This window comes from Octodon degus, unplaced genomic scaffold (assembly GCF_000260255.1).
Source record: "Octodon degus isolate 3935 unplaced genomic scaffold, OctDeg1.0 scaffold00147, whole genome shotgun sequence".
NCBI classification, from domain to species: Eukaryota; Metazoa; Chordata; class Mammalia; order Rodentia; family Octodontidae; genus Octodon; species Octodon degus.
Window position 1 is genome coordinate 3404736 of NW_004524723.1, and position 22734 is coordinate 3427469.

The 22734-nt window shown below is 39.8% G+C and overlaps 1 protein-coding gene and 1 long non-coding RNA gene across 12 annotated transcripts in view; one reads left to right on the plus strand and one right to left on the minus strand.

The window, feature by feature from the left end:
* The window catches only part of Kalrn (kalirin RhoGEF kinase), a 733834-nt gene that overhangs the window by 208716 nt on the left and 502384 nt on the right, over window positions 1-22734 (minus strand). For all 11 annotated transcript variants that reach the window (XM_023702250.1, XM_023702249.1, XM_023702247.1 and 8 more), the window contains exons 26-32: window positions 18334-18403; window positions 15807-15896; window positions 11052-11144; window positions 7004-7115; window positions 4691-4881; window positions 4165-4266; window positions 2720-2862 (exon numbers count right to left, since the gene is read on the minus strand). In XM_023702250.1, coding sequence (XP_023558018.1) covers window positions 2720-2862; window positions 4165-4266; window positions 4691-4881; window positions 7004-7115; window positions 11052-11144; window positions 15807-15896; window positions 18334-18403 — 801 coding nt within the window. The remainder of the gene's footprint in view (window positions 1-2719; window positions 2863-4164; window positions 4267-4690; window positions 4882-7003; window positions 7116-11051; window positions 11145-15806; window positions 15897-18333; window positions 18404-22734) is intronic.
* Window positions 1434-18315, plus strand: LOC111812869. Its single transcript, XR_002818246.1, has 5 exons — window positions 1434-1506; window positions 2036-2141; window positions 14552-14760; window positions 17862-17915; window positions 18227-18315. It is a non-coding gene; the product is annotated as an uncharacterized LOC111812869 (long non-coding RNA).

Below are 22734 nucleotides of genomic sequence, written 5' to 3' on the forward strand. Positions count from 1 at the left end.
AATTTCCTGGACTCAAGTGATCGTCCTTCCTCGGCCTTCTACATGGCTGGGGCTACAGACATGTGCTGCTGAGTCTGTGGGTCTTTTTTGACTTAGGTTTCTTCTGCTTAAGAAAACAGGGTGGTAAATTTTCTTCATGGGCAATTATTTTTGGCAAGTTCTTGATTCTGGATCCTCAACTGCTGGGTAGAGAGGAGGTGTTTGTGGCCTTCCATTTAGTGGGCCTTGTTAATCCCATGTACATTTGTGATGATTTCTTATTGACATAGAAAACCTGGGTGTTTTTCAAAGATTGGAGAACAGTCACAGATTCCACAGCAGCTTCTGCATCAGCTGTGCTCCCAATGTCTTATAAGACATCCTCCCCAGTGCACTTCCTTCCTACAACTGGGCATCATACAATGCCAGCCATGTGGTTCTTTCAACTCTGTGCTCTACAGCATGCTCCAATAGCATGTCAGACCTACATCCAGGTCCCAGCAACTAGATGTCTGTGAACTGCTGAATGGTCAGGGTTGGGCAAACTTGGGAAAGAAGGGCTGAGATTGGAATTAATGGAGGAAAACACAGCTTGCTCTATGGACAGTCTTATGAAAGTCATACCACTGACACTTCTTGTGGAAAAGTATGGTATATGGCAAGAGGGGAGCTCAGTGCCAAAGAATCTTATGCCATGAGCAAGATGCCACAGCAAATGAATCCACGTTGCACCATCTAGACAATTCTAATCAGGTGTCTGTGTGCACAAGTGTGCATATGTACATATACAAAAAAGTAGTTCCATTATTATCATCGGATGTACATCATCAGAAAAAGTAGTTTCTCTCATGCGGAACATTTCTAAATCGACTGCTCTCTCACCATTTGTGGGCTTGGGAAATGCCAACTTACTTTAATAACATAAACCACACATTCGTAGGAAGAGAAATCTGCTGTAAAAAGAAATTATGTGATGTATTTTGCAACCAAAAATAAAAGACTTTCAGATCATCTGTTGTTTTGGATTATCTGGGCTGCTGCCCCCACCACTGTAGATATTGAGAGCTGGCTGTACTTTCTGCTGTTCTGGCCCATCTCGGGCCCTTCTGGTCCAGTGCAGATGAAGCCAATTGTGGGTGGCAGTCCTCAAGCCAAGCCACTCCTCCAGAAACTCTGTCTCCATATTCAGGGAGCCAGGATAATGGAAGTACAGATTGCCCAGCATTCTCTGCAGTCTGTGAGATTTTTGTCTTTCTCATCAAGGACAAGAGAGAACGTGGATGGCATTTTGGAGACATGCATTTTCCATGTTCTAGAAACACTCTGAATCTACTAACTTAGAGATGAGGGGTTATTTCACAAAGTAACCTCAGTCAATCTCACCTGTTTCCTCTCTCACCATGGTTCTGGACAGTCCATTCCTCATCATGGTTTCCTTTCTGTCTTCTTTGTTAAAGTAGAGGCAACCTATAGAATGGCCTGTTCCAGTGTTAAGCTGAGTCTATCCATAACGTGGACCCAGCACAGGTATATGAAATCAAAATGACCCTTCTTCCAATGTAGTCATAATTGGTTCTTTTGGTACTTTGGGGTGTATCTTCTCTTGACCATTCAGAGAAGAATTTTTTTTTTTTTTTTGGGCTGGTGCAGGCTGCCTTAAAGGTGGGTCTTGTGTACCATGTGGAGGTGGGGGTCGAACCGTGGTCCCCTGCACCTGACTCACTTTGCACAACCATGCACTTTTATCAGCTGAGTTAACCAGCAAGTCCCCAACCTGACCATTCAGACTTGGGGCTTGGGCTTCTGCCCCATGGAGGCAACTTTACTTTACTCATATCTTTCTTTGGTTGCCACCTCACTCAGAATAACACTCCCACTTCATAACCTTGCAGGGGCTCTCATCCTTATCCTGGGTGGGTCCAAAAAGTCAACTAAATTTTCTGGACTTAGTTAATATGTGAACAAGGGGAGGGCAGAAACCTGGTACCACCACTCTCAGAATTTTGTTTGTGCTGTATTTTTAAAAATGTGTCACTTTTATATGCTTTCCTTTAAGGTGTGCTCTAATTGTCATTGTGTCAGTTATCAGGTGGAGACCTGAGAAAGAAATTCATAAGAAGACATCCACTGGTTTAGAGGAAACTGAGATCCAGAAAGGTCAGGTAAGATTAGAGAAGTAAGTCCTCTGCTGTCTGATGACATTGCTTATTACAGGAGAGTGAAGGTGTAGGCTCTACAGTGATTGCAACAGTTGTGATGAGACTTCCCACCATGCCACCCCATCCCTTTCAGTGTATCCTTACTGTCTGACCAGTCTATAGAGCTCTCCATTCTGGCTCAGGTTCTGACTCTCTAGAGCCGCCTAAAGATCGCTTTGAATTCTTACAGCATTACCATCCCTACATATGGTACTAGTAGTTCTTGTCTAATTATTCCACACATAACACATGACTGGCAAAGATGGTTCTGGAGAGAAGTGACTAATCTTATACTTCTTTTTCTTTTCTGATAGCATTGAGCAGAACGTTTATCACATAGGAGGTGCTAAATGAAATATGCCACACGTAGCTGACAGGAACTGGTGAGATGCTTAAAGATAAGATAACCTGCTGTGGGTGGAACCTGTGGACCTTCCCAGAGAGTACATAGTACACTAACACCTCAGAAGCAAAGGGTCATCCCACTCCCACTTCCAGCAACATATGAGGCAGACTATATTGGAGGGAGAGATGCTTGTTACCTCTTACTATTGTTCCTCTGTTTGGCTGGTGTTTTAGGGAGCTGAATTGGCTCCTTTAAAGCTCCTTTCAGGTGAATAATCCTTTCTTGAATCACTTCTCGAATGTTCTTGATCCATTCCTGCTTGGTTTCAATGTTGGAAGCCTGGAGTACCACAGGGAGAAAGGTTGAGAACCCTAACTCCTGTTGCTGTGCCAAAATGGTTCTCCATCCTTCTGTTGGCCTTAGCTATTCTTTTCTTTTCTTTCTTTTTTTTTTTTTGTGGAACCAGGGATTGAACTCAGGCCCTTGTGCTTGCCAGGCAAGCGCTTATTCTACTGAGCTATCTCCCCAGCCCCTAGCTATTATTTTCAAGACTACCAAATGTTCAGGGAGTTTCTTGCTTTATATTTGTGACTTTTCAATCCTAGAGACATGTTTCCCTAACTCAGAATAGAGGTCTGGCTTCAAGACTTGGAAAGAGAGTTTTCAAAATATTTCACAACCCATAATGCACTGCCTGATCTTTGACAACCACCCTCAGGTAGGAGCAGTATATGAAGGCCTCTGCTGAACCCAGAATTAACAGTGGAGTTGCTAGATCCTGGGGAAGTCTAGGCTAATTGGGACAGGGGGTGTCATTTGAAGCTTCCTGTTCATCTGTCAGCATGGATATGTGCCAGCATGTCCAATACCTATTACAGCCAGAGACTGTCTGGAAGTCTATCAAGAGTTTTAAGCCTGCTAACCCTTATCATCATATTAGGAACTTCCCATTTATCTTATGGATTCCTTTTCAAGTGGTTCTGCTTTAAGACTGGCAACAGCTATGCTGCAGAGTTGTCTGTTCCTGGTAGTGAGGTTACTTCCCAGGGACCAGTGGGAGAGTGCTTTCTCTGCACCAGCTCTGCTCAGTTATGCTGCTTTTATCTGCAGCAGCAACTCAAGCCTTGGCCACATACTGGAGAGCAGAGGTGACTGTGCTGAGTCCCAAACTAGTGTGATTTACTACAGCTTAGAACACAAGTTCCCAGAGGATAAGGATCATATCCTATACACAGGGGCTCACTCATGACACTGGGTAGAATACACGGAAGGTGCTTAGGAAAATATGTAGAATGAATGTGAATCAAGGTGTTTTTTGTCAAAAGTACAAAAGTTCTGGCTATGGAAAGGGGATAGACAGACAGAAATAGCTGAGTGGGCTTTGTTGAGAAAGTCATTGGCTGCCCCCTCACTTTAGCCTCTTCTCTCTATGGACTTGAAGAAAACACTTGTCTTTGAGATTCTTAATCTACCTTTACGATGGAATTTGCTTTTTAATACCCATCTGATGTTGCCATTTCCAAGAGAGACCAGGGACTTAGTGGTCTCCAGGGTCTGGCTTTCAGGTGTCACACACTCACCTCCCTTCCCCACCCCACTCCCCCAATCCTATTCCCACACCCAGCTGAGAACAGTACTTACTTTGAGCACTGTTTTATTGTCTGAGGATGGGGTACGGCCAGACCACAAGGCAAATTTGCAGGGGTCGCCCTCTACGTGCTCGGTCACACCCAGCTCTGAGGTCTGTAGACAGGAAATGCCTGTGAGAGGCGGGGAAGGGGAGGGCAGTGGGGAAACTTAGGGCTGGGGTGGGAAGGGAAAGGCAACAAAGAGGAGAGGACCGAGGGAGGGGCTCTGTCAATCAAACTTCAACAGACTAGAAACTTTGTTCATCTACCCAGATGAAGGACCTACAGGCACATGCCTGATTAGCAGGTACCAGGGAGGTATGGTGAAGAGGGAAGCACTAAAAACAAACAGAAAGAACTGTAAACTCTAAGATGCAGAAGTGGGTGGTAAGGGTGGGACCTGTTCAAATAGGAGCCTTTTTCCAGGAGGACTTGGGTGTGGAGGCTGAGGAAGCGAGGAGCTGGGTGTCCAGATCCCTTCCTGTCTACAGGCTCTAGAAAAGCAGTAAGTCTTGTCCTACCCCATCCAGTTCACCTACCAGTAGCTTGTTCTTGTAAACATATTTCGTGTGTCCTGAAGAGTCTTTGATCTCCTTGCTAAATACCAAAGAGATTTCGAAGAGGAACAAGTGCCGCTCCCGTCCCTTCCGGATCAGTGATTTCGGGTCCCATACTTGGAAGGCATCCTGGAGAATCAACTCCCCCTGTACATCCAAGTTCTCATCGAACCCTGAAAAACACCCATGCCCACCCCATGGAGTGTCTCTACTACCACACTCAGGGGACAGTGATCCATTCCCTTGGAGAAAGTCTTCCCTATTAGTAGGTGCCACATGAACTCTCCTCCTCCTGCTCCCAATGAGGGAGGGAAGTGTGACCTCCCTCAGGGCTCTGTAACTCCTTCAGCTGTACCTAACTTGGGAGTTCTGAGTGAGGCTGAGGACAAACACTGCTTGATGGACACTATCCTTGGCTTCTTTATCTGTCAATGCTCTCTTTCTTATATGCTGTTCCTAGGATTCTTCCCTTTGGTTGTTCCTGCAGTGTGGTGCACGAGCTTTCCTAAGGTTATATTTATACCACTTGAAGTACTTAGAGGAGCTTCAAGCTTTAGTGTACATAAAAAATAACCCGGAAAGCATGTGGAACACAGATTCTCACCCTCCCTCATCTCCCCAAGAAATTCTCATGCAGCAGGTTTGAGGTGAGTCCATTCATTTGCACCCCTGACCAACTCCCAGTTGCTGTTGCTTGCCCATAGACTGTATATGGAATAGCTGGATTCAGAGTACAGTCAGGGACAGGCTGGAAGAACACATGTAGAGAGGAGGATACTCTAGGTTGGGGAAGCAGGTTCACAAAAAAGAAATGGGTTAAGATAATTATATCACTAATTTTTCTTAGCTCAATGAAAAGATTTGTGCTAATATTGTTTGGACAATTAAAGGCCTGTATCTTGTACTCTAAGAAATTTAAAGATAACAGTAATCTATTAACCATTGTTACCCTCCTATTATCTTGTTTTGAAATTGTTTTTTTTAATCTCTTTAAAATAATAAGAATAAGAATAAGAATAAGAAGAAGAAGAAGAAGAAATGGTAGGGGGAGAAACTGTGACAACAAGACACATTCAGATGATTAGTGCTCAGTCTCTGGAGAAGTTAACCCAGATTCTTGCTTTATAGATTGGGTTTCCTGTGCTAAGTATGGTTTAGTAACTAGTAAATCTACACCAGGTCTTTTTGTTAGGGATGGTGTTGGTAAGATGAGATGGGATAGAGCCAGAAGAGGAAAAGCAGCCCACATACTGTTGTATTTGCAACAGATTATACTTACTTCCTTTAGCAGCCGGTTGTCAGCCCCGACTGGAGTGTTAAGTCTTATAATCTATCAAGTTCCACCTCATTCTGGCTTCTCTACCAATGTGTTTTGCAGGATTAAAACCACTTTATTTCAGTCTTGCTCTCCAAGGATTCTGGATCCTAAGAGCATGGTTCCAGTTGACTGACATCCTACCACTATTACATGGCTGGTCTTTCCTAACTGTCAGGAAGACTGAAAGGCTCTTGCGTAAGAGTTAAACATAAGGGTCTGCCAAATAGCTCAGCAGATTAAAGTGCCTGCAAACTGGCTTGTGAGGGGTTGGGGATTTGATTGCCTGGCCTGCCATGCTGGTCCCGCCCCCAAGGCTCCCTGAGAGGGCAATTGAGACTGGGTGTGGCGGCGCTCGCCTGTAATCCCAGCTCTTGGGAGGCTGTAAATAGGCCGATCCCTATGATTCTGATTTAGTAATGATACCCTGAACACCCTGTAGACCCTTCCCTAAAATACAAAAAAAAAAAGAGTTAAATGTACTAAATCCTACTGAACTGTCCAATAAAAATGGATATAATGGTAAATTTATGGTATATATATTTTTGCATATTTTACCTAAATTAAAAATAACGACATAATGTTAAAGACACTGATGTGAGGATGTATAATTAAAATTTCTTAGTCTGAGAACAAGAGCTATGTTATGCAGATTAGCGGGACTTCTGTGGATCATGACTCAAGCACATTTACAGTATGGATGATGGCCTGGCCTTGACAGTTTCATTGGCAGCAACACATCCAGGTGTCTACGCACCTTAAACAGCTAAGGCTTGGTCCTTCCTGGAGGCTGATATTAGCCAAAATGGTCTGTGGAATGTCCCTCACAGGTCTATGAAGGACCTGCCTAATAGCTTGCCCTTTCTCCTCTCCTCCAGCCTTGCTGCTTGCTTGACTCCAAGGCCTTCCCTCCTGTGACACAAGCTCCCTGGTCTTAGGAATGGAACAGGCATTCCCAGAAGGGCTGGGAAAATAGGTACCTTCCAGCATGCTGACATGCATTGCATCATTGGCTTTCTTGGGGACACTGAGCATCACCTCCAAGCCATCCTTGAGCTCCCCTTTCCCTTCTTCACAGCAAGTTAAAAGTTCCTGGGGAGAAAAGTTCAAATACAGTTAGGATTATTTGTTCTTCCCAACTCCACTGCCTATAATCCATCAAAAAAGTTATACCGCAGTGTCATTGTCTATAAGAGCTCTCCCTTGAGTTATAAGGAAAGTGGGGAGGGGAATTATCATCAAACAATTTAATAATTGTTTTTGGTCCAGTATGAGCTTCCTTAGCCTTAGCTAGTCCTAATGAAGTCAACTCAACTCAACTTCCAAATAGCTGGAACTTTAAGTCAGCAAGTAGGACATTCTTTGTCACTGAATTGTTTTCCAAGAGAAGAAAATATGCCCTGGTAAAGAACATGATAAAAGTGCAGTACTGTGGAATCATAAGAAAGTGAATGAGAAACCCAGGGGATCGTATCTTCTCCTTTTCACTTCTCCATTGATGTCTCAGTCATCATCATCCCCATAAAGAACACATAGCATCCTGCTGATAGAGAAAAGATCACTTTCATATCTTAGGAATCATAAGACCATTTGGAATCCTTTGTGGTCAAACTATAGGAACGGTGACTTTTCAATTTTCCTATGATTACTGTTTTGCTTGTTTTGGCATTGGGAAAGAAATGGTGAAGCAATATCAGTCTGCAATGAATACTCTCTCCTTGAGGGAGCAAGAAATGGGTGGGGGTAGTGACACACTTCTACAAAAAGAAAGAAGTTCTTCAGATCGAATCTGTAAATGAGTTAGTGACAGACCTCTTGGCAAATACAATAATGTCACTTGCTAGCAACAGAATGCTTACTTATGAGATGCTTTAATCAAAATCTATTTTGCTTTTTCTTATGGCAAACAAAGCCAGAATTTGTAGCTTTATGGGCATAGCTTTCCAGAAAGTAGCTTATAAACTAAGCAACTACTGTGCATAAGTAAAAAGCAATTACATTTTATGACCAAAAAGGTTTTCTCTTTGGAAAATAATGTAGCACATTTTTTGGAAAATGATACAATGTTCTACACAAGTTCCATATAACTTGTATGTCAGTCTGGCCCAGAGCACGTTCTGATGCTACAGGAAGGGACTTAGAGGCACAGCAGTGGTCCTGGACTTTTCCTGTTTCATCTATGCCTTGGGATTATTTCTACCCTTCAGTTTACTAATAAAGCTTTATACTTGACAAAATATCTGGTTAGTGAGATTGTGATATGGAAACCCAATCCTCTGTGTTATCCTGGATCCATTCCCACATGAACAAGGGAGCTTTCCATATCCAGGAAGAGGAGAAATTTTTGGAGCACATGTTTGGAACTGCGGGAGTCCTCAACTCTGGTTGGCTCCTGCCAGTATAATGTTATCATTGTGAAGAAAGTCTTACTTATTTCTTCCAATCTGAAGTTCTCCGATGCCCCTACCCTCTCCTAATTTTAACCCTCCTAATATTGTTCTTCACCTTTTTTTTTTTTGGCAGAACCGGAGATTGAACTCAGGCCCTTGCGCTTGCCAGGGAAGTGTTTGTTCCACTGAGCCATCTCCCCGGCTCCCACCTCCTAATAATGTTCTCATAAATCATCAAAAACACTTGAGGCAGAACATGGGAGAGAAACAAGAAATACACTTCGGTTTGCAACAGAAAACACCAATTGGTTTAATCTCCCAAAGCAATTTAACAAGTCTACCAATCTATCAGCAGAGCCAATAAATTCTCCTTGTGTGCTTGTGTTAGTTTATGATAAGGAGAAGCCTCCACAGTTAATTCATCCTCCAAAAGGACAGCTGTAGCAGATTTACAGGAAGAATATTGAGTACTCTTACTGACATACAGTCTCTGCACTCAGGCAGTACCTAATACGATGAGCCCCAGAAGACACTGATAATTAAATATCAATTTATTTGGAGTAAAACTGACTTTAAGGAGAAAATAAATCCCATATTATTTATTTACACTAAAAGCTCAGCAAACTATTTTTCTTTTACTCAGCAGGCACTCTGCCACCACTACATTTTTAAAAAGCCCAAATTATCTTCTTTTCACTTTTACAATAACTTTACAACTTCCCAACAATAAAGTCCTTACTATTTTATTTGTTCATTTTTCAGTTACCTCAAAGTCTTTCTCAATGAGGCCCAGAGCCTACCTCACCAGTCACCTAAAGCCATGCACAGGGTGACACGTTCTTTGCTCCACTTTCCTCCCTTGTATGTGTCACATAATTCATCTTGGGGAACTTCAGCCATATGGGACTAAAGGCAAGAGCAAAAACCCTGTATTTCTTTTAGGAAAGCATTTTATTGATTACAGACACAGGCAATACGGGTGGTGAGTTGATTTTTTTCTTTTTAAACTCAGAACACCAGTTTGGACAAAGGTTTTGAGTTACATAAATTAAAAGTCACAAAAAAGAATGCTGAAGAATATTAGTACAATAAAAATAATTTAGAAGGCCAAGCATGAAGCATGCTAGAGAAGGAGGTATTCACAGCAGTTTGGGTTGAGGAGAACGTAAGTACCCAGCAACCACAGGTAATAAAGAGACTAAATGAAGCATCTATGCTTTTACAGTCAAAAGTGCATGGACTTTTTTAGAACAGAGATACTCCCTACCCCATGATCTTATGAGAATATCTGAATCTCTATGGAGACTCCATAAACTAAAGATGCAAAGGCAGTTTTGGTAAAACAGAGAATGCATTCTGTATAATGTCACTTCTCATACTAGTCCTCAGTAAAGGCTGTGTATACAATGCCCAGCTAACTCTCTATCATTCTGTATGCTTGGGGGAGCTGAGCTGCTGGGAGCAGAAGCCCACAGTCCCTCTTAAAGACAGGTTGGCAGGGGAGGAGGCTGAAAGAACAGCACTGTGTGTGGCCCTGCTCTGAGCCAGAGGATAGGAGAAATGGCCAGGGCAAGGCTCCCTGCAGCTCCACTTTACTTTCATCACAGACTTATAAGCACTAAGCCAGGGAAACCTCAGGGGCTGGGGATGGTGGAGATTCTCTGTCAGAGAGCCCTAGATTGGAAGCCAGACTGGTATTCATGTTAGGTAAAGCCAAAATATGTAAAATTCTACAAGCATCTCTAAACATGTGTTGATTTTTATCAGATTTTATTTCAAATTACATTTCTTTTCACACATTCCTTTCTGTCTGTATATTCTTTGCATCATAGGAACCAGAAAAATATTCAAAAGGAAGAAAAACTCCATCCCTACACTTGAGGAATTAGCATAGACTTATGTTAATAGCTGCTTATAATGTTAATTTTTCTGGGTTTCTGCAGAAATGCCACATTTTGAAAGTATCAGTGTATCCTATGAGAAGGCCCAAGCCAAATTACTTAGTGATTTACATAATTTGTTTATTTGACTGCATTTTTTTTTTTTTGTACAAAAAGAAATCCAGATCTATTGGATGGTTTCAGAAAAATCCCTAACATATGGGACCTTCCAAATAACAAATGCCATTGGGTTTCCTTATGCTTGCTTTGGCTCCTTTTTACAATAACCCCATGATCTTGACAAACTCAGAGAGGAAGGTGATGACTGCTACCCTGGCCTCCAATACCATAGAAGCTAGGACCAGCCTCAGGACACTGACTCATTCTGTGAAAATCAGGGGCCACAAGAGGGATACTGCTCATGAAAGACAGATGAGAAAGTCTGAGAGCCGGTCAGTGCTTGAAGATGCAGTAAGTAACTAAAAGTTGTGCAATCGTGGGTGGGGGTGAAAAGCAGTCACAGCCTATTCTCACTCCCCTTTCTTATCTTTTTGCCCCAAAACAAATGTCTGGAGTTCCACAGGATGGGAAATATGATCTGGGGCTAAGAGTGCCAGGGACAGCTCACTTCTGAAGCCTTACTTCTGTTCTCTGTTAAAGTTTTTAGGTGGAAGCTTCCTAACTTGGAGGACAAAGCTGAGACTCCTGTGTTCTGGTCAGTAGTGGTAGGAGGGTGCGAAGAAGGGGAAGGGAGGTACCTTCAGGAGCAATTGGTACTTGGTGATCCTCTGCACAGGCTTAATTAGATAGGAAGAGATGGAGTTGGCCAGACCATGCCGCTGCTGGATCTCCTACAGGGATGAGAACAAGGTAGAGTGAGACATGGAGGGGAAATGTTCTAGAAGGAAGAAAACAAAGGTAGGCAGAGAAAATAACAGAGAAAAAGGTAGATAATTATGAGAAAATGTTCTTAGATAGGGAGAAATGGACAGAGAGAGAGAAACAAGAGACCAAGATGAACATAGAGAGAGAAAACAGGAGAGATGGCAAAATGGGAGAAACTTTGAGGAAAGAAGTGGGGTTATGAGATAAAAGTAGAAATTAAGAAGAAATGGAGAGAGATGAAAATAGAAAAGGCACAATGAGGGCAATGATAAGCAGAAGGGGAAAATGAGCGATGAAACAACTGAAATGGAAGGAAACAACACAAGAGTGGGAAATAAAGGAGGGACAAAGGGGTAATGAAAACAAAGACAGGATGTGGCTCTCTGATTTGTTTTGATGGCTCCTGAGATCTTCATCTTCTTAAAAATAACAGAAGGATATGACTACCCCATCCTCCCTCTTTTAAGTTTAACTCATCTTATTTCAGAATCGTCACTTTGTTTCCGATACATTTTCCACTGTGGTCAACGGCCCCTGTCCCTCAGGCCTCTTGAGCTGGGACCCATAAAGTAGTTTGTAGTTGTTACCCTTCTGTTATTTTTCTTCCCCACTTCCATGTACACCACCCTCAACATTCATGCCCAGGCCAAGGTCCTGACTGTCAGCTGCTGCTGGTGCCTCTGATCTTATCTTTTAATTCACTCTCTATTCCACCTCCATGTGGGCTTCTACTCTCCAAAGTGTTGGGTTATGGAGGTCAGAGCAGGGAATATGCAAGCACCTGCTCCAAAATATATTAGTCTATCTGAGCTGGCTCAACATAAACTAAAGAACAATAGCAATCAGCAGTGAAAGCTGAGATGACTGGATGAGTGGCGAGGGGCCAGTAGAGATATAACCTCAGCTGGGTTAGCAGATAGGGAGGGGGTAGTGAAGGAGAGAGCTGGAAGCATGAGACCATCCAATACAGAACAGGCTAAAGTGAGCACTGTCTAAAATAACCAGGAAAACAGGACAATGCCAGAATGGCACAGAGGATATACCTACACCTAGGTGCTAAAAATAAAACAAGACAAAACAAAACATGTCAGACAAGCGAGACTGGTTAAGTAATTGATGGAGTTAAGTTAGGAAAAAAGATTTTGATGGTATTTTTTCCAATGTAAAATATTGTTGATCTTAGAAGAAAAGATGGTATTTTTCAGGAATGGCAACTATAGGAGGTAGAGGTTAGGGAAACAGAGACAGACAAACTAGGAGGTACTGCAAAAAGGTAGGTGTATATATGATAAGTTACCATGTGATTCAACAATTCTACTCCTAAGTAAAATTCCATTTTCAAGAGAAATGAAAATATACTCATATGTTTATACTTGGACAACTCAATGTCTATGTGCAGATGAATGGAAAAATAAAACATGGTAAACCATACAATGGGATGTTATTTGGCCACAGAAAGGAATGAGGTATGTATGGGATAACATAAAGCAACCTTGAAAGCTTTCCAAGCGAAAGAAGTCAGTGACAAAAACTGCATATTACATGATTACACTTATATGAAATGTCCAGACAAATCTGCAGAGCAAGTAGATCAGTGATAGCTTAAGGCCAGGGCTTTGTGGTTGTAGTGGTAGCTAAAGGGTGCAATCCTGTTCTCTGAAGTGATGAAAAGGCTTTACAATTAACAATAGGGATGGTTGTACATATCAATGAGCATAGCAGAAAGCTTTGTATTCTATACTTTACATGGGTAAACTGAATGGGGTGTTAATTATACTTCAAGAATGCTGTTATTTTAAAAAGTCCAGGTAGAGATTCTCTAAGTTAGAATTACTGAGAACAAAGCATTGGAAGACATACAAAGAAGCGTTTTAAAGTTATACCGGATAGGAGTTCTATGAGGTTACAGAGGAAGATCAATGAGAGGAAATAATTTTTAAATTATTCCATTTCCCACAACTGACCCAGAAAGTAATTAGTTTTCACTAATTTCCCTTGTCCCAAATGCAAATGCTTACAGCCTGGCCTGCTGAAAATGGTGACAAAACAGCTGGCAGCTGAACACTCTTTGGTCAAATGAAACTTGTGGGTTTATTTGAGGATCTCGGCTCCCAACAGAGAATACAAAGTCATTTAGATGTGGTTTATGTACCAGGAGAACACAGGCACTAATGCACTTATTACACTCTTTCCTCTCTGAGGGAAGGCAATGCTGCCCCAGCAGCAAGATCAACAAAAGCAGACTCAGACACCACAGACCACCAGATCCCACACCATGCTGTTCTCATACTTTGAGTAAAAATTCTGTATCAGGTGAATGTGTGGGTCTTTCTAGGACTTTAATTTTTTATGGTCTCTTCACAACAGTAGGTTGTAAGAGGCTGCCTTTTTAAAGGGTTTATCTCTTTTACTGAGTATGGGTTTAAAGCAGATAAAGCCTTCTGATGGAATGGAAATTTCTAGGTACAGAACTCAGATAAATGCTTTGCGTAGGAAGTATATAAATTATAACATTATGCTTTCTGAAAATCATTAGGGAAAACCAGCAGGGGTAACTGCTCTCCCTCCTCATGTCAAGCCAAAGGTGAACTGCTTGTTTTCTGGCTTCACTAGCCTTCCCAACCAGAGTACAGGACACTCAGGTACTCTATTGGAAATGGGGGTACCTGGGAAATTTGGGAATCTACCTCACTTACTAGCCAAGTTCCAGAAATGGACCAGAAACAGACAAGTGAGGATCACTGGACTGAGGGAAATAATACAACACCAAGCACTGGGATGGGTACAAAAAACCCAATCAGGCATAACAACAGGCTTCGGGATGCTCACAGCATTGTTGGTCTGCCAAAAGGTAAATGGTTACAAATACTGTAGTGGAGATACAAAATATAATGAAAGATTTGTGTCCCAAGCATCATGGTACCTTTAGGATATAGGAAGAATTCTGAAGAATGACTGTGTGTGTGTTGGGGTGGTAAATGTGCATGTAAATAGAAGACACAATTCACCCTAGGCAAAGAAAAAGTCAAATTCTTAAGGATACAGAGCATCTCAGGCATTGTCAGAGCATAGGACCTCCATGTCATAAAAATGCTAAGTAGAAAACAGGGCATGGTCCACTTAACACTTCAAAAAGACCTCCCTGGATACTCTTGGTGAAAGATAAACCAAGAACATCTGAAGGAATACATTAGTGAAGAGTGGTACAGAGCACTCATATGACATCAGTAAGTTCTGATATTAGTTTAGAGCGTTTTTCATCGATTCTTCTGTTTTATTCCAGAAATTCTAATTTCAGGCGCCCGGGACCATTTTCACACTAATTCTCCATTTAAAAAAATCACATGTTTGTTTCTCACCTACCTTCTTCCAGTCAAGAGTGATTCCTTTACTGAACAATGAGACACTCATGGAATCAATTATGTTATGTCTGTGTCAGCCTCGGAAGATGTACAGAGAAGGTTAATTTTGTAAACTTGAGTATAAAAACTACATTTCAATGACTTTATATTCTCCATGGGACCTACTCCACTATCTTGCATACAACAGATACACAGATACTTATGAGAGAAAAGAACACAGGTAGGCAGGAAGATGGACTGATGGCTTTTACATTTTTCTGAATTTAAAGTTTTTGCCTGTTAGAATAGCCATCTCTGCTATAATCTCTCATTGAATTCTACAGGTTTCCTAAATTTGTCTCATTTATCCCTTAAATCCTGTAGTCATTAATTTCATGCCATTCCCTTATTGCCTAGAGGTCACTTCTTTTGGAGATATGCACTAAATAGATTTACCCCATTGTCCATCAACAAGATTGTGTATTTATTCAAAATCAAAGGATCTGACAAGAGATGTCAGCTTACTTTCTTCTCTTGCTTCTATAACAGCAGAGGTACTCAATGTGACTATACATTTCTCTCACCAGAAACTTAAAATTCTCAATGTCCAGTCTCATTTAGGCCAATCACATAAGAATCTGCCTTGAGGGACACACGAATCAGTATTTTTTCTAGAGCTCCCAGGCAATACAATATGTAACCAAGCTTAAAACAACTGCACTAGAGCAATGATTCTTAGACTTGAGTGGGCATAGAAGACACATGGAGGACTTCAGGATTCAGATTGCTAGGTACCAATCAGAGATCCTGAGTTAACAGACCTGAGCTGGGGCTCAAGAATCTGCATTTCTAACAAGTCTTGTTGATACTGATATGGTTGGCCCAAGGACCACCCTTTGAGAACAACCATGTTTGAGAAAGCTAAACATAAAGTAGAAGCAATATCTTTACCGACAGCTGCATAAGCCTCCTATAATCACAAAATTTATGTCCAGCTACATTTGATGTTGAGGTATAGAGACAGATTTGCTTTGTCTAAAGTCAGAGCAGTTGAGATGGAGTGGAGTGAAACAAAAGACAAAAAACAACAAAACAAAGCAAAAACAAAAATAACCACCCCACTATCTTAGTTTTTCTTCCCTACTTTATGTATGAGATAAAGGTTTTGTGTGACCAGTAAACAAAAATAAAAAAAACCCAAAAAAATAGTTAAATACCCCTTATCCCAAAGAGGAGAAGCAGTTCTACTTGCTCATCAATTGCTCAAGAATAGAAACTACAGCTTACATCAAAGAAGGTGCCTGCATGTTCCAGGATCAGCTGGTTGGAATCAGGCTTGTTTTTACAGTAGGTGACATACATTTGAAATTTGTCTGCCTAAAAAGAACAAAGACAATAATAGGTAAACATGCAGGTGTTGCTTCCTTCGATCCACTATGCCTGAAGGGCCCAGCATGGGCTTCACAATTAAACCCACAGATACCAGTACTTGAATTTTCCATGACAAATGTTCTGGGCTCATCTAAACCTCAATTCCTCCGAGACCTTGGGTTATTTTTCTCCAATTGGCAGGTAGAAAAATTTTGCTGAAAAGAAGCTCAGATTAACATGAGTCTGATTTAGAAGGAAGAAAAACCAAGTTATATATCATAAATGTATTCTGAAATTGGGTAATTTATTTAGAGATTATCCCCCTTTTTTTGTTTTAACCAAAATTGCATTCCCCACCTTGAAAAAGAACAAATGCTACCGTTTCCAAGACAAATATAAAAGCAAAGAGGTATGATCCCAGATTTCTCCACTGTGGGGAGAGTTGAGGATCATGTCAAGCAACTACATCATCATCCTCAACTTTCCAGAAGCAATGATGAGGTGGGAGAAGAAGACAGGGTGGCCCTTTGGGGCAGATCTGAGCAATGATACCTAAACAGATTTCTACTTCAAGCCAAGAACATGCATTTCTGATTTTTCTCAGGACCCTCTTGGTCAGAATTACATCCCCTTTCTTTTGAGAAAGATGTGTACTTTTCCCATTGGCGCAAGTGTCCACTTTGGTACCTGCAGGACATGTCAGCTATCTCACCCTGCTAGAGCAGTTTAAGTCTGTGCTCCTCACATTAGTCATCACTCTTCTCAGTGCTTTACCTAGATGAATTCATTTGATTCTTGGGCCACCACTCTGCAGTTGGTTCTATTTTTGTTCCTATTTTATATATGAGAAAACTGTGACACAGACTGGTTAACTGCTTTTAAATTCCCATAGTTAAAAAGTGGAGAACCAAGACCATCTGACTTCAAGCTTCTTGGTCTCAGCCACTGTCATTCAATATATTATAAGTAACTCTTTCTACTTTTCAATCCTACTCTACATGATACTTAAGAAAGCCTGCTAGGGATAATTCTTGGCAAAAGGTTTATAATTTATCCAGCCACCAAAGGTTTTCTGAAACCAATTTTAGAGGCTATAAACTGCCTAGGAGGTTGTTCATCATCTCTGATGGATGACAATAAATCATACTTATGGTTGATTATAAAGATGACCCACAAATTGCATGAAACAAGATGCAAAAATATCCTTTTGCTTAATGATCAATCTTGTTTTTTTATGCTGGCTGTGTAAGGGATCATACATTATTTATCAGCATACAAGCTATGCATTGGCTCATGTATTAGAACAAAATGATCTGCATGAAACAGCAGCTTTAGACTTACTGAAAAACAGTATTCCTGGAAGGAAGCATTAGGATTTTAATGAAAAGAAAGCTTGTCTGGGAGTGAGGCCTTGAGCTGGGGGGCTGGCTGTAATAATGATTACACATCAATGGGCCAGCCACCTCCTATCTCAGCTAAGATGTACCCATCTTTAAAATCTAAAATGTAATCATGGTCCTGCTGACCCCATAAGGCTGTTGGGAACATATATTCTCTGATTTGTTAAGACAATTTGAAAAGCTATTAATGTATTTTGAATTCAAATCAATAAAAAAGTTAAAATTATCAATATTAGTAATTTATATTATTAAAAATAAAAACTTTTTTGGTACTGGGGATTGAACTAACGACCTTATGTTTGCCAGGCAGGCATTTATGCTGCTAAGCTATCCCCCAGCCCCATATTATTAAATATAATAATCCAATAATTATATAATAGAATTGTTGGCATTGGGAAAGGAATTTCATACTTTGTCACATCCAGTGACCTTAGTGGATTTTCCTGAAGCTCACTGGGATCATATCCTGAGTACAGAACCATCTAAGAGTACAGAATAGAACATTTAAGTTCAAAGCAATATGATGAAGATGCTAATGAAGAATTTTTCTTTTTTTGGTTTACATGACTAGAACCTGTTACATTTGGCCCATTTATTTGATCTGACAACAACACCAAGAAAGAAGGTAAATAAAACACTCATCTTTCAGATTAAAATTGGAATGGATATCCAGGAGTATATCCATTTCTATTAAGGAAGGAAGTGCAGACAACAGTCCTGTGGCTGCTGGGCTTTCTAATACCCTAATCTGTATGTTATAAAAATAGACTAAACTGCTACAAGGGTGTGGTCTTGTCCCACTCTCCTGATTTTAAGAAGTTATTAGAGAATTTGAGATGCAGGTTGGACTAGACACATAAAAGCCTTCCCAAGGATGGCTCTGCTCCTTGGGGATGGACTGTTCCTCACAGATCTGCTTGTGATCCCTCTCTACAGCTCCTGTCCACAGTGAGAATGGCACTGACACCAATCCTTGGGTCTGGAGGAGGTGCCATGTGCATGTTTGGAAATATGGGCAGTGGGAGAAGATGCTGTTTGGTTACCCAGGTGACAAAGCAGTGTCCCACATCCTCAGGCAGCTGCTCATACTTCTCCAGTTCTTTGAGGAAAATGCTGCAAGGGAAGAGAAAGGAAGCATCAGACACCATGGTACAGAGGGCTCTCTCATAGGACTCTACTGAGAGGGGCCAGGGAGACGGCTCATTAGAGTAAGTGCTTGCCTGGCAAGCGCACAGGTCTGAGTTCAATCCCCGATTCCGCTAAAAAACAACCAGCCAAAAACCAAAAACCAAGACTCTACTGAGGACAACACAATGGTAAACTTTAATTGTTTACTCTGGGGTCTCTACCTTCTAGGTGACAAAATGATGAGATGTAACTTTTAACAATGGAGTTTGGCCAGGATATCATGTCTGCATCTTGTACTATGAATATTATGAAGACAACAATATACAATGTATTAATTACTGTAACTGTCCTACTAACCTGTTTTGAAACTGTCTCATTGCTATTTGTTTCTCAATAAAATTAATAAAAAAAATAAAAATAGTAGGCTAAAGTGGAAACAAAGTATTGTAAATAAAAAAACCATTGGAACCCATTTCATTAAAATGTATGTTAATTAAATTAGTGCTACTTAAGAGCAATATTCTTTCAGTGTTTCATTACTTTAAGGTAAAAGTGAAAACCTATATTTGTGTTGGGATCTTTCATTTCTTTGTTGGCAATTATGACTTTATTTTAACCCAAGTAATATGAGCATAATTTGTGTAGATAATGTCTGTCTGTCTGTCTAGATCTATCTGTCTGTCTATATCTATCTCTCTGTCTGTCTAATCTCTGGCAAGGTACATGCCTACAAACTCAGCTACTTGGAAGGTTGAGGCAGGAAGATAAAAGTTCAAACCTGGACAAGTAGTAGTATCCTATCTCAAAAAATAAGAAAGCCTGGAGATGTAGTGCAGACATAGCAGAGACAGAGCAGGTCCTGCGTTCAGTCCTCTGCATAGCAAAATATAATATCATCCATGATTCTAGAGAATTAAATGGAAAAAGCCAATAGCTCACTGACTTCTTTATAAGGCTGGTCTTTCTTTTCCCACCAAAAACCAGTTTGTGCTAAAAAAAAGAAATTGAATTTAATGTTTTATTATTCAGACATCATTAGGAAGGTGAAATTTTAGAGCCTGGTGATATAGGTTAGTGGTAGAGCATGTGCTTAGCATGTAAGAGGCTCTGGGTTCAATAACCAGGAAAGCAAAAAAAAAAAAAAAAAAAAAAAAAAAAAAGATAGTCAATGAGTGGGAAAAAATCATAATATAGTCTTTATTCCAAAGCTAAACTGAAATGATTATACTAACTTTAAATTAATGTATTAAATAACTGGTTTAGGTTTAGAGAATATAAGTTCTAACAAGCCGCTATTACTAGAACAGAATTTACTTTTAAAAATCACACACACACACAATAAAAAATCACACAAAAATTTTCAAATAGGAAGTACTGGGCCAGGGAAATAGCTCAGCAGAATAAGGGCTTGCCTGGCAAACTCAAGGGCCTGAGTTCAATCTCTGGTTCAGCAAAAAAAAAAAAGAAGTATGAAGCTTTGGGGAAGCTTATTGAAGGAAAAACAAAATGGTGGTCTTTATAATAAAGTCTTCATAATAAATATAATTTGACAGTGTCTATCAAAATCATAAATGTGTTTACTTTTTGATTTTAAAGTTGTAATTCTAGAATTTTCCTATAGCTAAATCTGCAGGCATAAGATAATGTACATTAGTATTAAATGCAGCACTATTTTTAAGGGCAAATATTGTCTATAAAGAACAAAGTATGTCAAAAGGACTGAATATTATGAACAAGAAAAGAAAAAGATACAGTTTTCTGTGCTTTCACATAGAAGATTCCCACAGCAAGTCATGTGAAAAAAAGTAAGGTGTGGAAGGATGTATAAAATAGTTTGCTACTAGAAGCTAGCAAAAGCCAATACCACAGGGAACTGGGTGAATCAATAGGGTAGAAGGCAGTGGCAAGACTGTATATTTCTCTTTTAATTTTGATTTTAAGATCATGTGAGCTTGCAGTCCTGAGATAAACATCTTGTGTGGCTAAAGTCAGCTATTAGTCACTAGGAAATCTTGTGTCACATGTTAATAACTTTGCAAAAGTATAAATAAAATAGGTTTTGTTGTGCAAAGATATATGTATACACAAGATAGTTAGGATACATATACAACTACTTTCTCTTAGTTCACTGAGAAGAAAGGTTTGAACTAATACTGTTTAGACAAGATATGTCTACATCTTGTCCTCTGAATAACAGTGTATTAATTATTGTAACTGTCCTCCTGACCTATTTTGAAACTGTTTCATTGCTATTTTATCTTTTTCTCATTAAAATGAATTTAAAAAATGAAAAAAATGATAAAAAATCATGTGAATGCATTATTTCAAAAATTACATTTAAAAAATGTAATGCTGTCCTACATTATTCTACTATAGGAAAAATATTTTCATTTGACCTGTTCTATCTGGCTCCTATTGCCTACACATTTTGGTAGTTTTTCATAGTTAATTATAAGCAATTATGAATTTTACACATGACATTTGTATTCTTTCTTCAGTGACACTGGAAAAATTTTTCTTAGTTTTTTTTTAACAGAATATATTTATTGAGAGAAAGAAAGCTCTTGTCCAAGAGAGGGACAGGAGGGGGGCCCGGGTGGGTAGTTCCCCTGTTGGTTTGTTTTTGCAGTGCTAGAGAATGAACCCAATGGAACTTTCACTGAGCTATATCCCTATATCTTTTTACAGTGTACTTTGAGACAAAGCTTCTGTAATTTGCCCAGGCTCGCTTTAAATTTATAATCCTCATGCCTTGACCTCTGGAGTAGCTGGGATGGACAACCACATGTGGTTGAAAGATTGTTTTGGAGTTTGAAAAAATATATACAATATATGTAATATATATATTATATAATTTAACAATATTTTTCAGGTCCTACTTGCAAAGGAAAAATGCTATGATTGGCAGGGTTATATATGATTTTTTTCTTTGTCTATGTGCAATTTAAAATTTTTCTAAAATACAAAAGCATTGCTTGTATAATAAAAAAAAAGTCATATAACTGTGGGACTCTCAGCAGTACCCATGTAGTGGCAATGAGCTTTCTCCATTATAAGCATGAATTTTACAGAACTCTGAACTGACTCATGAGCAGAAGTAAATATTATACAATCTGGGTGTCAGAAATGCAAAAATGCAGTGCTCCAAATCAATAATGTCATATTATTTCTAAGTTTAAAAAGGCTGTAACACATTTAATATGCATTTATACAAATTCTAAAAGAGAAAAAAGTTTCAGGTTATAACTGAAGGTTACATTTGGTTTAATATACATTACTGTTGCAAAGAAGGAATCTGGCTTCTCACCTCTGCAGACATGCACACAGATAGGGTACGTGAACATTTTTGTTCACATGTGTGTTATCTTTTAATTTTTGGAACTGAATTTATAGCTGTGAAAAGCAGCTATAAAATAATTTAAATGTATGTTTATTACTATACACTATAATAAAGGAAACCCCTACTCACCCAGGTCAAGGTCTCTTCATCCATGTGTGACTATTTGGAACTCTGACTATGTGTCAGTGCTGACTTTGGTGCTACGTAGATCCTTGTGTTCTAAGCCAAGTGGGATTATGATATTCTATATAGGATATAAAATGATGTTTTGCTCCAGAAGTTAGAAGGTCAGCCATGGTGACTCAGAAAGAGTTTTCTCATTTCTTTGGCTTACAACCCAAGGTCAGCTGAACTGGTCATTTAACTTTAAGCAAAGAATGGCAATTATACCTATGGAGTTAATACTTGATCCAGATGAGGACAATGTTATTATTTTTATTAAAAATCCTAGTAATTTAAATAGAACAACACTGATTTTTGTGATGGCAGCTACCAAAAAATCTATGGGGAGAAGTTTAGATTGAAATTTTCCAGAAAATGAAAATACTATAAACTAAATTAAAAGGATGGCATACGATCCGATGACTAATGCTCTTCTGCAAATTGAAGTATTTTTAACAAAGAAAAGCATAGCATTTTCATCAAATTTACATGCACATGAAATCTTCATGAATGCATCCAAAGCATGATGTTTTTAAAACTCTTTAGACAAAGAACAATATATTAGGGAAGGAATGACAGGGCATCTGGACTGGGGCTATTAGGAACACAGTGGTAAATTCTAGGGATGCTGTCAGGAGAGAGAGCTGCTGGTATGTGGGTGATGGAGAAGCTGGAAGGTAAGAGTTAACTTCAGAGCCCCTTCATTTGGGTTCACTGCATCCCTCATTTCTAGTTTCTGGGCAGGAAGGCTATTTTCAGGCTTTGCTATGTGAAGAGTATCCCTCCTGGAAGAATTTTTATGGCTTGCTGCACT